Below are 15,629 nucleotides of genomic sequence, written 5' to 3' on the forward strand. Positions count from 1 at the left end.
TTAAAGCACCTGGAGGAGAAGCACCACTGCATCATGGCCAGGAATGGATGGGATGGGATGGGATGGAATAGGGATGGGATGGGATGGGATGGGATGGGATGGGGATGGGATGGGGGATGGGATGGGATGGGATGGGATGGGATGGGATGGGGGATGGGATGGGATGGGATGGGATGGGGATGGGATGGGGGATGGGATGGGATGGGATGGGATGGGATGGGATGGGGGATGGGATGGGATGGGATGGGATGGGGATGGGATGGGGGATGGGATGGGATGGGATGGGATGGGATGGGATGGGATGGGATACGGATGGGATGGATTGGGATGGGATGGGATGGGATGGGATGGGATGGGATGGGATGGAATAGGGATGGGATGGGATGGGATGGGGATGGGATGGGATGGGATGGAATAGGGATGGGATGGGGATGGGATGGGATGGGATGGGATAGGGATGGGATGGGATGGGATGGGGTTGGGATGGGATGGGATGGGATAGGAATGGAAATGGGATAGGAATTGGAATGGGATGGGATGGCCAACATGTGGTATGACATCTGGAAGGATGTAGCTTAGCCAGCTAGCTGCAGAGTTCTCTGCCCACGGGCTGCCTGCCATCCACGCCTCATTTCACACCTTATGCAGAGTCTGCTCCCAGAGGTCGGGCCCCAGAGCCGCCCAAAGCCTGGGCTTCAGATAACAGAGTGGCCCTCCTCAGGGTGATCAGGGGCACAAGTCAGACACAAGGTTAGAGAAGTAAAACACCTACTATTTTGCACGTGCTTCCAGGGGAGTCCATGCAAATACGAAGCCTGCAGTGCAGGTAGACGATGGAGTTGTTGATGAAGGAGAAGATTTTCAGCTTAAACTGGGCCTTGCTGGAGTCCCCGTTCTTGATCACGTTCGTGTGTGTGTTGGGGATGGGGCAGCTGGGAAGGAAGGAATGTGGCTTATTAGTGAGGAGCCGGCCTCCCATCCCCGTCCCAGATGAGCTTCCTAGCAGTACCTCTGACTGCACACACCGTGTCTGCCATCACCCATGGGAGGCGAGGACCGCCACCCTCCGGTCCCCCAGGGACGCGGCCCCCATATCCGTGCGTGTCTGGGAGGCAGCCCACACCCAACACCTGCCTGTTGTTGATGAAGCCAAACATGACCGGGTCCCTGGCGTTGCTGGATGGTGTCGCCCAGCACTCCGTCAGGACCACCTTGAGGTTGCTCTTCTGTTTATAAAGCCCCACCTCGATCTTGACATCATCACTGGCAGACACACTATAATTTCGAGGTATAGGGGAGTCCCCAATAAACAACCGCATCTCGGTGACAAAACTGCCAGCACCATGGAGGTCCTCGATGATGGTATAGACCCTGTAAGAGCGAGTGGTTTCAGGAGGTGCGCTCCTGTGACCCCACCGCTTCCCATTGCTCCCCAAAAAGCAACTCCAAAGAAGTATGGAAATAAAGGAAGACCGCCCAGATGAGAACAGGCAAGGCTACCGATTCTGAGCTGGCTGGAGCCGTGTGTCGCCCCCCAACTTGAGTTTGGAGGAGACTCAAGGACAGACAGGGGAGGGGCATCCTCAGAGAGGGAAAGGGAGGCCCCAGGCGCCCCAGGCGTGTCATGGGGAAGCCGTGGGTGGGCTCACCAGGACTGGAGTGTCCTACGGGATTGGCGAGGGTGCGTATCTGGCTTTCTTTGGTTGGTCTTAAGTTGGAAGTGAGGACAAGTATTAGGGCACCTGGGGGTTACAAACCAAGTGCTGGCCACTGTCCGTTTCTATATTCAGTCTCACAAAAGGATCCCCAAGTGACTAAAATCCTAAAGGAACCCAAAGTTGGGGCACCTGGATGGCTCAGTCGTTTGGGCGTCCGACTTCGGCTCAGGTCATGACCTCACAGTCCATGAGTTCGAGTCCCGTGTTGGGCTCTGTGCTGACAGCTCAGAGCCTGGAGCCTGCTTTGAATGCTGTGTCTCCCTCTCTCTCTGACCCTTCCCTGCTCACACTCTGTCTCTGTCTCTCAAAAATAAATAAACATTTTTAAAAAATCCTAAAGAAACCCAAAGTAAAGGCGCTAGAGCGGACAGTGAGCTGGAGAGGGGTGGGGAGAGACCTCTCCACTCACCCCCATTCTGGGGTGTAGCCTGACGATGTCAGGAGGTCGTTCTGGAAGGCACAGTGGATGGGGCTCAGGATCTTCAGATGGTGGATGATGCCCTCAGGGGACAGGTCGTTCCTCAGGGTGGTCCTCACCACTGTATTCGTCACGTTCTGAACACAAACAGGGTGTCAGTGCACTCCTGGACCCCAGCAGGCCCCCCAACACGACTGCAGACTGGTGGCTCGGGAGTGCTGGGGGAGGGCTGGTTCTTCTCTAACGCTTGTCCCCAAAACAAGGAAACCCGACAATCTCTTCCTAACATCGAATGCCAAAGAGAGCATGACGTCCCGACCCCTGGTTTAGCCTGCGTCCTATGCCCATGTTCCTCATTGGAAGAGAACCAGAGACAAGCCGGGTCAGCCGATACCCCAAATAATAGATCGGGTTCCTCCCCCAAATAACCCCCAAGCACGTTTCTGAAAATCAGGGCACGATGTGCTCCCTGAAGAAATGGAGCTAAAATCAATTGGTTAAAGTCTGCACAAGACCACCGGCATCCTCTCCGGGGGCCATCACGCGGGGGTGGGGGTGGGGGGACGACCGGGAGCCCAGGGGCCAGAGGACCAGCTCCAGAGAGTGAACGTCATCGTGTCGGGGACTCCGGGAGTGTGAGCACGCTCTCCACCCGAGCCCCCAGGGAAAACGCTGACCGGGTTCGTGCCCGGGGAAGGGAAGCCCGAGGACAAAGCGTGAAGACTAGTGGCTTGTCTTTTGAAGTTTGGCAGGACAGACCCTCCAGACGGCAGCGCGCCAGCGCACGGAGATGCACCTTCCCTGGCGCACGAGAGTTCCAGGATTTCTCCAGCGCCCAAAACAGAGCCGGAGCATCTGAGTCGGGCAGATCTTTCTGGGAAAACCACCATCGTTGTACTGAAGCCGAACCAAGTCTTCCTTTGGCAGGACGCCCCAAGTTACATTTGTCCCCAGCGGTTTGCTGGCTCGTGGCTTGGAGTTTGATCGGCACGGTGGTGGGCTCTCCAAGATCGGCAGCCCCGCACGGACACCTCCTACGTCGTCACCAGCACAGGGCCCGGCGCCAGCCAAGGACAGCTGCGGGTTGTTCGTGGTTGATGCGGAGGGGCGGGTGACGTCCGGCTTCCGCTAAAGTCACCGGCCTTAGCCGTTTAGAAGTAGCCAAGAGACAAGGGCATCTGTGTGAAACAGACAAGCCGGACCATCCACGTGGGGGGAGCAAGGGGTGGGGCTTAAATTTATGCTGATGAGGACGTGCTGATGAGCGTCCACGGGAGCACACATCCACCCAGCATGGGCAGCAGGGCAGAGCCCCTGTGAGCCGCACAACAGGGCATCGGGCCACAGTAAGGCTTCCAGGGCAGCGTGGGGTGAAAATAGAAATTCAGAGCCCAGCAGCACTAATGGCACCCATGAATCCGACGGAGACACGGAATCCAGTGGCCAACCGGGGAAGTGGCTGTTTTCAGATGGTCCTGGGCTGAAAGTCACCGCAGGGAAGACGTTTTGAATGTTCTTTTGCTTCTCCAGCCCCTACATCGACTTCTTACCTACTGCTTTATAAGAAACTACAGCATGTGTAATTTCACGTATGAAACACAGCAGGGCAGACACCGGTAAGCTGACTGCAGCAAAGGGTCGTTAGCTTATGTTGGAACCTACTGGAAATGACTGGTCTCTCTGGGTTTTTATATAAATGGTGAAATTAGAGTTCTTGAAAACCACCCTGATTCTTGGAGTTCACCTTCCTTAGTAGAGACTTGTGATGCCACCGCTTCTCTCTTTTTTTTTTTAAACGTTTATTTATTTTTGAGACAGAGAGAGACAGAGCATGAACGGGGGAGGGGCAGAGAGAGAGGGAGACACAGAATCGGAAGCAGGCTCCAGGCTCCGAGCCGTCAGCCCAGAGCCCGACGCGGGGCTCGAACCCACGGACCGCGAGATCGTGACCGGAGCCGAAGTCGGACGCTTAACCGACTGAGCCACCCAGGCGCCCCTGCTTCTGCTTCTGAGAACAAACCTGCCTCAGTTCTTCCCTGAAGTATCCAAAATGGAAGCATTGAAACACTGTTCGTTAATACCCGTCTCCGGGTGTGCTCGTATCTCTATCTCTGTATTGTGGAGAATTTATCTACATGATGCCTGTGGGCCCTGTGGCTTTTTCCAGCTAAGAAGCAGAAACTCTTTCAGTACGTGAAGTGTCGTAACGACGCAACATCAAGTCTCTGAAGGACTGTGCTCCAGGCGCCCAGTCCGGAGTGTCTGCTCCCAATGGCATACATAAGGTGCCTTTGAAAATTACTTTGTGGGGCACCTGGGTGGCTCAGTCAAGTCATGATCTCACAGTTCCCGGGTTTGAGCCCTGCACTGATAGTGTGGAGCCTGCTTGGGATTCTCTCCCTCTGTGTCCCTCCCTTATACTCTCTCTCTGTCTCAAAGTAAATAAATAGGGGCGCCTGAGTGCTGAGTCAGTGAAGCATTTGACTTCAGCTCAGCTCATGATCTCAAGGTCCGTGAGTTCAAGCCCCCCGTCGGGCTCTGTGCTGACAGCTCAGAGCCTGGAGCCTGCTTCAGATCCTGTGTCTCCCTCTCTCCCTACCCCTTGCCTGCTCATACTCTGTCTCTCTCTCTCTCAAAAAGAAACATCAAAAAAATAATAAATACATAAAATAAATAAACTTAACAAAATCGCTTTGAAAAGAGCCACAGACAACCTGGACAGCCCCCTGCTGTCTCTACAAGAACTTTAGAAGTGTTTATGAAGATGATTCTGGACGCTGCCGAATCTTCTGGGGTGTAGATCAATTCACGTCTCTTCAGGGCCCTCTCTGTATGATCTGTATACAGTGCATCAAACTTAGCAGGGAGGCCTTAAATTGAACTTCTTCCAAAAACCCAGGAGCTCAATAAAGTTTAAACTTCCTGGGGTGCCCGAGGGGCTCAGTTAAGCATACAACTTCGGCTCAGGTCACGATCTCACGGTTCACGAGTTCGGGCCCCGCATCGGGCTCTGTGCTGACAGCTCAGAGCCTGAAGCCTGCTTGGGATTCTGTGTCTCCCTCTCTCTCTATCCCTCCCTTGCTCGTGCTCTGTCTCCGTCTCTCTGTCTCTCTCTCTCTCCCTCTCAAAATAAACATTAAAAAAATTGTTTAAACAGAGGCTTGAATTCTTAAACTGCTTAACCAAAACCAGGAGGCAGACGGCTAACTGTACATACTCCATTGTACTCGTATAAGTAAGTCCTCGAGGAAATTTTAGTTGTCGACAAACGTCAAGAAACATCAAGAACTTTTGTGGCTTCCAGGGCTGGGATGATTATCAGAGATGAATCCCCTCTGCTCTGAACGGGCCGAGCCCTACTGAGTGGACCGGCTGTGGCAGGTGCCTGCCCGGCTCAGAACAGGGCAGGCGGAGAGTCCGCGCAGCCCCGCCCCCGGGGCCCCGCCCATCGGCAGGAGACTCCGCCCCAACAGCCTGCCTGGCTGCGCTGACCGCTTTACTTTCAGCATCGTTCCCTCCTGTTCTGCAAGCCTGCGGTGCTCGAACTTGGGCCCAAGACCCTGAGGGCGGCTGTGCCCTTGCCCACCCTCCAGCCTGTGCCCACAGACTCTGGGGCTCAGGCGCCAAGGAGCTGCTACCCCGTCTCCCTGTCGGGTACCTCCACGCGACCGTCGGGAATCCTCGAGAAGTAAAGCCCCACGGTTATGTTTAGGCTGTGCTGGCTGGAGGGCTGGAGGGGGGCCGACAAAGGCTCTGCGGTCCCCGGAATGTCCTGGTTGCTCCTTCAACCCAGAGGGGGTCTGAGGACCCCCAGGGAGGGTGGACGCACAAGCAGGCTTAGCATGCAGGGGTGCTGCTCTGCCTGGGCTCCCACACATCCACGTGCCCGCTGACCCCACAGCTGCCCGGCCCCCACGGGTCCACACTGACCCCGCAGCCCCAGCACCTGGTCCACCAAGTGTCCACGATGACCCTACAGCTGCCCGGCCCCCACAGGTCTAAGTGCTCACTGACCCCACAGCTGCCCGGCCACCTAACACATCTACGCTGACCCCACAGCCCCAGCGCCTGGCCCCGGGCAGGCCCACACCTCACCGCCGTCTCCACCCGTGCCCCATCTCTCCTCTGGCCCAGACTCTCCCCCGAGAAGTCTCCCGCCGTGTCCCTCACCAGCCTCTGGAGCCCCTGCCTCCCTCCCTGGGGACAGCCCCCGGACCCACTCTCCACATCTGTGCCTCCTGCCCAGCAGGATATTGCCTGCTGGTATCGCCTCCCCGGGCCTGTGGCCCTCGGCACCATGAACAAGCTCAGCTCCTACAAGTGCCCGGGGCCCAGGTGTCCCCACTAGGGAGCAAGGCCCAGGCTCCAGCCAGAAGCATCTGAGGGCCTCTGCCTTCCTTGTACCCCTGAAGGCCCCTGGAAAGGCAGAATCACGGATGATGTAGGGCTGGTCCCCGGAGGCAGGGCAACCTTGACCTTGACCCCCCCCCCCCATTGACCTTGCCGAACCTCCCAGTCCCATCGGTTAAACTGGGGGGGTGCAGCAGACCAGAGAGGCTCACATGGGCCCAGAGTGGCCTCCAGCTGGGCGGCCCCACCCCCTGACCGGGAGCCTCTTTGTGCCGGTAGAGGGACGACCCCGCGGCCGTAAAAGACTGCGTTAAAGACGAATCCCGGTAGGACCACAGTCTCTCTGGCCGGGTCGTTCTGATCACACCGGGCCACCTGCCCGGTGTGCACACTCACGCGCACACTCACGCACACACGCACGCACACACATTCACAATCACACACACCTACACACACACACACGTGTTCTCACACACTGGCACACCTGGACACTCACGTTAACACACGCAGCTTTCCTGCCTTTTCCGTCTCCCACCGGCTCTCTATCTGCTATGCTCCAGCATCACTGGGAGCATCCTTCAAACCCTGAAGCCCACCCCAGGCCCTTTGCACCAGAATCTCACAGGGCGAGAGCCCAAAACTCCCTCCTGATTCCAGGGCACAGTCTGGTCCCTGGTGAAGACTTGCCCTGTCCCCCTTTGTTGGGTCCCCCCGCTTAGAGTCAGAGACCTTGGGGTGCACAGCCTTTCCTGGTCCCTCCCCCATATGGTGCGAACGCTCTCTGTCCCGGCCCCCACACCCAGCCCCCCGCCCCACCCTGGCCGCCCAGCCCTTACACTTTGCACGACGGTCCCGCACTCGCTCCACCCGGCCACCAGGAGCACGTGCGTGCTGTTGTGGTCGCTCACGTTACAGGATGGGTGTCCCAGGTACAGGGAGGACTCGGGGATGGACTCCTGCTGCAGGAAGCGCCTCTGGACGGCGATGGCCACCTTCTCAATGTCGCAGAGCACCCTGACCGCCTCGGTCAGGTTCAGTCGCGGGGGCAGGCCCCGGGGACCCGGGCCGGCACCTGGTGCCATGGCAGCCGCGGTTCCCGCTGGGGTGGGGGCCTGCTCGGGGCCAGCGGCCAGAGGGGGGCCGGGAGCCTGGGTTGTGCTTCCGGGAGAGTCACCTGCAAGGCACAAGGAGGTGGAACCAAGGGTGGCTCTGTGTTCAGGGACAGCCACCCGACCCCTGGCCCGTGAGGCCCGCACGGAGGGACAGACGGGGACAGCAGTGGACACGTGGACCACGCGTCCCGGCCGCAGCCCCACACAGGCCCCTGTTGCGTGTTGGATGTTTGTGAAGATATTCAGGGTTGTCCGGGGGCTCCCTCCCGGGCCCGCCACCCTGGCACCTGCCTTCTCTTATCCCGAGGTGGGGCTCACCCACTGCTCTGCCCCCTCACCAAGGTCCCTGATCTCCAACATGCAGCCCAAACCCCGGCTCGTGGCGTTCATGCCTTCTCGACCGGCCTCACCCGCCTCTTGGCAGCCGGCGTCCCGCCCTCTCCCACCACCTCCCCGCAGGGGCGCGCGCCGCAGCTAACCCTAACCCTAACCCCGCCCCACTGCAGCCCTCGCTGCCCGGTGCAGTGCTGCTGTCCTTTCAGACTGGCTCTAAGACACCTCTTCCGGGAAGCCCTCCCTGACCGCACTCGTGGGGCCACAGGAACTCAGTCCCCGTGAGCCCCCTGCTTCTACCTCCAGCAGAGCACATCCTGTCTCCGGTGACAAGTGTTTACTCGCATAAACGTCTGTCTTGCACCACTTGACCATGGATCCCTGGCTGGCAGGGGTCACCTCAGCGTCAGCACTGAATCTCCTGAGGCCCCATTTAATGGGAAAAGTAGCGGGTGGGAGGAGGGCCCCAGGAGAGGCACTTCTCCCGTGCTGCTTATCACATGGGCTTCGTGCTCTGTGTGGTCGTCGTTTAGAACCCGAGAGAACGTGGCGGGCCTCACTGTAATGAACGTATTTTCCCATCACGGGCACCTGGGAGATGCGAGGCTGGAGACGCATGGAGAATGTGAAGGGACACATACGTGTGCACATACACGCGTGTGCACACAGACGCACACGTTAGAAAACTCGTCCAGGACGGAAAAACCTGCCGACCTCGTTTGGAAAAGAAACGCTTCGCCGACGAAAGTCCTTCAAAGAACAGATTACCCGACGGTATCTCAGGAGAAGGGATTGTGAGACTCTCACCGTCACAGGATCTTCCCGAAAATTCCACAGGGAAGCGGGGGGCTCCTCCCGTGCAGCTGCAGGTGTAGGAGCCCAGGGTGTTGTGGCAGGACGCGCCCGGCTCACAGTCGTGCTCCTGGCTGTCACATTCGTCGTAATCTGCGCGGCATCAGAAGCAAGACAGACACTGTCACGGGGCTCGAGGGCCGCGGGGGAGGGGCGCTTCTGTGCCCGCTGTTACGCACGCCTTGTGGGGGGACGTGCGTCTCGGCCAGCAGAGCTGAAAATCACTGAATGACACCGTAGGTGGACGGTTCTGGGGGGCTCGGGGGACAGGGTGGCACCCACTTCTCAGCCAGGATGGGGACACGAGCTGGTGTCAGGACGTCTGCTGGGGCTGCTCCAGAAGGAGGGGTCCCGGCCCCGGGGCCGAGAGGGGCCGCAGAGACAAGACCACAGGCCCCCGGCCCCTCGTCTGGGGCCCAGGCGCGCCCACAGCGAGCCATCCCCGGGGAAGGCACTCAGCCCACTGGCTCGCTCCGGTCTCTAGGCTCCGTCACTCAGTTTGTTCACAGCGACACGGGTTTACTGCAGAAAATGGGTACAATCCGCACCTAAGGCCACCTCCCACATACAACAGAGTTCTCACGGTGACCTATGTCCTTGGGCCCTTTAACACACAGACTGCGACGCAGCTCGGGCCGTGCTTTACATCTACGTGGGAGTCCCGCTTCCTTCCCCAACCCTATTTCAGGAATGTTTTCTGTCTCAACACGCCTCGCTTTTAATAACCGCATCAAAGTCCATGGCCTGGGTGTGCCATAAGACACTTAATATCTCCCCTGTTACGGGGCTGTCGACCACTTCCAATCTTTTCCTTTTCTTTTTTTAAGTTTACTTATTTATTTTGAGAGCGCGCGAGCAGGCAGGAGAGGGGCGGAGAGAGAGGGAGAGAGAGAATCCGAAGCAGGCTCCAGGCTCCGAGCTGTCCGTGCAGGGCCCGACGCGGGGCTCGAACTCACGGACCGCGAGATCGTGACCTGAGCCAAAGTCGGACGCTTAGCCAACTGAGCCACCCAGGCGCCCCTAAAACATTCACATTTTTATGGAGTCGCCCCTGTCGGCCTTTCCCCCTGGGGGGCTTGGTTTGCCTTCTGTTTTGAAACTTAGAAAACCCTTCTTATTCCCAAAACCAGAAAAATATTCATATTATCTCTGGTTGTTTTTGTACATGTAAGTTTTTGTTGTTTATTTTCAAGTACGCTGTGCGCCACGAACGGAATTGCATCCCCAAAATGCGTACACGGGAGCCCCAACCCCTAATGTGACCGTATTTGCAGGTGGGGTGTTTAGGAGGTAACTGAGGCCAAGTGAGGCCATTACGGAGGCCAATCCAATGGGACTGATGTTCCTGTAAGAAGAGGCGCCAGGCACCCCCTCTGCAGGTGTAAGGGAAAGGCCACGGGAGGGCGGAGGCAGAAGGTGGCTGTCCCCATGTCAGGGAGAGCCCCCCTCCCCCCGGAAATCTACCCCGGACATCCAGCCTCCAGAACTGTGAGAACATACACTTCTGTGTTTAAGGTTCTCCATCGCCGCGTTTGGTTACGACAGCTCAAGCCCACTAATACGATTTAGAGAAGAGAATCTAAATTGCCTTTTCTCCCTGCTTTCCTTTGCATTTATTTTTACCAGGATCTCCTTGGAAACTGTTCTTGGGAGGAAGTGTGGCTGCAGAGAGGGACGCGTCTGCCCCCGGCCCAGTGATGTGGGTGGCCCAGGAGGCCCAGGGGGGGACGCAGCCCAGGAAGGGAGCAGCGTCTCTGGACAGCTGCACGCACGGCTTCACCCGAGGATGTTTTGAGCCCTTAAACCTCCAGAAATAGCACACTAGCCATAAGACAGACGAGGGGCCTGTGTGTTCCACACTGGGCATCTCCTGCAGGGGGACCCCGAAGAGACCCACGTGCTGGGCTCTCCCCACCTCGCTTCCGGAACACGGTGAGTGACCGGGGGCCCGGCCTCCGCCTACCTTGTATGAAGGTGTCCTCGCCGACCACCTCCAGCAGAGAGGCGTTCCGGAGGGCGACGAGGAACGCGGCAGACACCTCGAGGACATCCACGTCTGCGATGATCAGCAGGTTAAACTCCACCACGACGCTGCCGTTGGCGACGCGGGTCACCTCCATCTGGACCCCACCGGCGTCCACGTGCCGAAGCATGGCGGCCGGCAAGGAATCCCGCACCTTTAGAGAAACCGCACAGGTAAAGGGCCACCCGCCGGGAGGAAGCAGGTGCCTGTCCCTGGGGTGGGGGGGCACCTCCTGGGATTCTGGCCGGCAGCAGACTGGTCCAAGCCAAAGGTCAGTTCTGGGCCCGGTCTGGTGAAGCGAGCTGTGTCCCAGGTCCAGCACCAGTGCCTGTGGGTCCTGAGCCCCAAGAAGTGCCCCGCTCCCCCAGAGCACGTCTGCTGGCCAGTGTGGACGAGACGCACAAGCCCCACCCCGGGGGGCACGTCACTCATGGGGGGCTCACGACGGCATTTAGAACCTGCTCTCCTCAGCTCAGAGCCATGGAAGGCGCAGGCCGGACAAGTGGTCGTGGGAGGGCGGGGGGGGGGGGGGCGTCTCTCTCACTGTGTTTTCTAGAACAATCCTTTTACTGCTGATGCTGCCACGATGCCTCAGGCTGTGGCGTTCTGTCCTAGCCCCTCACAGTCCAAACACCCAGAGATGCACACCGCCTCATGACGGCTGTAGACAGTCCGTAGAACGCCAGCCTTCTGGAAAAGTACACTTCCAGGGTTTGACCTCATTCAGAGCCTGCCGGGTGTGGTGGCCCAAGGCACAGGCTCGTGGGTTCACTTCCCAGCGGGGGACAGCCAACGTGAACAAACGTGCTGTCACCCTGCTGTCACTTGGGCACCATCATAACCACTGGAATGACTGACTCTCTCTCTCTCTCTCCCTCTCTTTCTCTCTCTTTCTGTCTGGGATGTCCAGAGAGGGATCAGTCACAAGCTTGGCTTAAAGTCACTTTGGGTTGCATTTCCGACCGGTCTCAAAGCAAAGCTCCGGGCCCCCTTGCTAAGAAGTGACAAGGAACGAGGCGTCGTGTTAACCCACAACCTCCCAAAGTTGGTCCGAAAGTCCTACGTACGTGATAAGCCGCACCATTACTGGCTATCCTGAAATTCTAGACAAACCAACAACGGCCCCCAGAAATAGGCGAGGAATGGTTTGAAGAGGAAAGGTTACTCCAGACACGTGAGTGGAAAAGGGGCTGCCTCAAGGGACCACCTGAGGACTGGTGGTCGGGGCTGGGGCTTAGTGTCGTGTGTCACAATCACAGAACCTACAGAAGAGGGTGAATGGAGCCATCAACAACTCTCGAGTCCACGCACTGGGCCGAGAGCTGGGGACCCCAGGATAAATAAGGCAGAACCCCAGGTCCCAAGGAGTCCCAGTGGGACACTTCCCGGAGGCGGGAGACCCATTTTCCAGGCCAGCGATGCCGTGAGGGGAGAGCAGAATCAGTTAGCGAGCCAGGGGGCTAGCACGTTAGCACGCTCGGCCTGGAGGTGCCGCCGCTCCGCTTAAACCCCAGAGTCAGGAAAAGCTGAAAGGGACGAGGTGTAAGCAAGACGGTGAGACCATGACAAGCGCGTTCTCTTCTCCTCAAAGGGGCATCTAAGCGCCAGCAGAGAGAACACGGAGACGGCCACCCAGACTGAATTGTAACGATACGCCGTCTCTAGGGATGTCAGTGGGACGACAGGGGAAGCCTCAGAAAGATCAGGAAACATAGTAGCAGAGCAGGAGTCATTTCAGCCAGAGAGTGAACCCAACCCAGTGTGCATCAGAGACCGAAACGTGGCCTCTGCGCTCGCTGGAGCGTATCCGGCCATAAAGAGCGGTGAGCCACTGCCGAACCCTGAAGACGCGCTCAGGGAGATGAGCCAGGCACAAAAGGTCACGTATCGCATGATTCCGCGCACGTGAGATGCCCACGGCAGGCAAACCCACAGGGACGGAGAGCACATTAGTGGTTGCAGGGGCGGGGGGTGTGGAGAGTCACCGAGAATGGGAGAGGGGCGTCTTTTGGGGGTGATGGAAACGTTCCGGAATTAGACAGCGGTGACGGTGGTACAATTTCACAAATAAAATCCAAACCATTGCACTAGGCACTTTTTTTTTTTTTTTTACTTTTTAACATTTATTTATTTTTGAGAGAGAGAACACGAGCAGGGGAGGAGCAGAGAGAGAGAGGGAGACACAGAATCCGAAGCGGGCTCCAGGCTCCGAGCTGGCAGCACAGAGCCCGACGCGGGGCTCGAACCCACAGACCATGAGATCACGACGTGAGCCGAAGTCAGACACTTAACCGACTGAGCCACCCAGGCGCCCCAAGGGAATATCACTTCCGAATCTACACCCTACACTGTAGGTCACTTGCTCCCACGGTAAGCACTTTTAAAGTGTGCATTTTAGGATCTGTGAAATAGATCTCAATTTTTTAAAATTTTCTTTGTGGGGCGCCTGAGTGGCTCACTCTTGATTTCGGCTAGGGTCATGATCCAGGGGTCGCGGGATCGCACCCCACTTGGGATTCTCTCTCTCTGCCCCTTCCCTATGCTCGTGTGCTTGCTTTCTCTCTTTCTCTCTCTGTCTCTCTCTTTCTGAAGCAAGGAGGCAGCAGAGGCAGCTACTCAGCATCTAATGATAGACCCCGGGACGCCAGGCACCACGCTGGAGCCAGACGCCCAGCTTCCTTCAGAAATGAGGGTCCCAGGCCCCTACAAGCACAAGTCCTGCTCGACTGGGACTGAGATTCTGCCCCCCTCCCTCCCGCACATCCCAAAAGGAAACAGAGACTGGCTTCGCCAACTTACCACCCTGAAGAACAGCTCTAGGAAGTCCTGATACTCCCTGCTGCTTGCGTTCCGGAAGGGCTCCTCGTACCTGACGTTGGCTATTCTGACTTTCCCTCTGAGCTTCTGGGCCGCTGCGGGACAGAGAATAAACACGTCTGGAGCGGTAACGCAGTAGGTAACGGTAAACGCGTTAGGTGATGTATTAGGTGACACGTCCTGATAATGGCACTGTCATGTCGGCCGAAAGAACATCAGTGCCCTGCGTGCACAGACACAGCCCAGCCCACCCCAGAGGGTGCCGGCACGCAGCCTGGGCACAGAGAGAGAAGCTTCCGGAGGCTGCAGAACCAGGCCAGCCCCTGCCACTCTCCTCTCTCTCTGTGCACAGGTGTCCAGGTCATTCAACGGTAGGCACTACTTTGACAGTGCAAGAAGTCCCTATTCATTCCGGGGCCACAGGTGCACAACTGGGCATCCCGGAGAAGCCAGGACAGAGGGTGGCCTCGCCCCGCCTCTGCTCAGCGCCCACAACTCAGGACAGAGGGCCAGAGGTCCTGACCCTCTCCTTCCTCCCCTAGAGCACTGTTTCTCCGCACGTTAAGGGCAGCCCCTGCTTTTGCGCTGGTCTGTTCCATGTGAATCTGTTCCCTCCACGCGGGGCCTCCGGAGGCTGTGGGACGAGAATGTGGTCCAAGAATATTGCCTGGACCAGCAGCCACCTCGTCAGTCCTCCACCAGATGTCTATGGGGTTCTTGCTCCGTGCCTAGCCTTCCGGGCAGTGGAGGGAAAGGCCAAGGTTCCTCTGCCCCCACAAACCCCAAAGCCACCCCAGGACATACTGCTGGATGACCCCCAAAACCACGCCCTGGGGATCACTCCCGTCGCTGTGCCTGAGGGCCACCGGTCCAGACACGACAGCTGGAGAATGCAGCCTGGTGGAAAAGCCCGGGAAGCGGGACGGATGAGCATACGGGTGAGAAGGGATGTGGACCCACCCCCAGCATGGGTCACACGCCCACAGGTGGCCTCTCCTGCCAGCAGGTGAGACCTGCAGAGGCCATGTTGACACGGAAAGCCCCGCACTGGCTCTCAGAGGCACCGACCACCCCTTCTCCAGCTCGCCACGAGCCTGCCTGAGGGCATCCCCGCACACCGTCTCCGCTCTCATCCCCTGGTCCTTGGTTAATCGGTACTTCAAAGTATGCAGACAGAAGCTCTGACACCCCCAAGGGCTGTCCAACCCCACCTCGGGGCACACGGCCATCTGCTCTTGGACAGCTGCCCAAGATCTGGGGACCCATCTGCAATGTCAGGCCGGCCCTCGGCTGTTCGGGCAAGTTAGACTTTCGGGAAAACATCCGGTAGGAAGGAGGAAACACAAGATTTATCTGAACACGTAACTGTCACGAGCACCAGGGCCGACAGACGAGCTGTCCGACGGTCTGACGTCCCACCGTCCACCTGTCCTCCCCGGAAGCTGAGTGCAGGCCCTCTGAGAGCGGGGACATCAGAGCGAGTGCACAACGCTCAGTCCAGAAGCGCCGCGTGCATTTTCCTGCCGCGGACCCGCGAGGACGCCACCTGCCTCCCCGCTGACTTTTGACAGCCAGCCCCGTGCGAGCTGAGCCAGGCTGATAAGAGGGCAGAGACCCAGCCGCTCCCCAACGCATCCAGCTCTGTCGGACCCCAACCCACTAAAAGCCATTCTCGTACTTTTTCCCTCCCTTTAAGAACAAGTGGGGACAAGCGTTTCTGAAACCCGTCACCCACCTGTCCTGACTTTCAGGCGGGCCCTGGCACTTCCGTTCCCGCAAGCTTTGGCCGCTATCTCCACCAGGTGCAGGACGCCAGGCTCCAGGCCCGACAGCGTCAGGCTTGCGTCTCGGGTCTCCAGGTGCACCGCGGGGCTCCGCGGGGAGGTCAGGGTGAGCCGGAAGGTGGGGTGCGGGGTGAGATCCGCCGCCCACGCCACGTGAAAGCTGGTGCCGCTCACGTTGGACACCGTGACCCTCTCGATGGGGACGGGAACTGGGAAGTGGAT

The 15,629-nt window shown here is 58.3% G+C and overlaps 1 protein-coding gene across 1 annotated transcript in view; it reads right to left on the minus strand.

Moving 5' to 3' along the window:
• The window catches only part of UMODL1 (uromodulin like 1), a 65,064-nt gene that overhangs the window by 11,861 nt on the left and 37,574 nt on the right, over positions 1–15,629 (minus strand). The window contains exons 12-19 of the mRNA XM_053903042.1: positions 15,359–15,616; positions 13,606–13,718; positions 10,747–10,960; positions 8,739–8,876; positions 7,323–7,660; positions 2,128–2,273; positions 1,135–1,371; positions 773–932 (exon numbers count right to left, since the gene is read on the minus strand). Coding sequence (XP_053759017.1) covers positions 773–932; positions 1,135–1,371; positions 2,128–2,273; positions 7,323–7,660; positions 8,739–8,876; positions 10,747–10,960; positions 13,606–13,718; positions 15,359–15,616 — 1,604 coding nt within the window. The remainder of the gene's footprint in view (positions 1–772; positions 933–1,134; positions 1,372–2,127; positions 2,274–7,322; positions 7,661–8,738; positions 8,877–10,746; positions 10,961–13,605; positions 13,719–15,358; positions 15,617–15,629) is intronic.

Source organism: Panthera pardus, unplaced genomic scaffold (assembly GCF_024362965.1).
Source record: "Panthera pardus isolate Hobbes unplaced genomic scaffold, ASM2436296v1 HiC_scaffold_16, whole genome shotgun sequence".
Taxonomy (NCBI): Eukaryota; Metazoa; Chordata; class Mammalia; order Carnivora; family Felidae; genus Panthera; species Panthera pardus.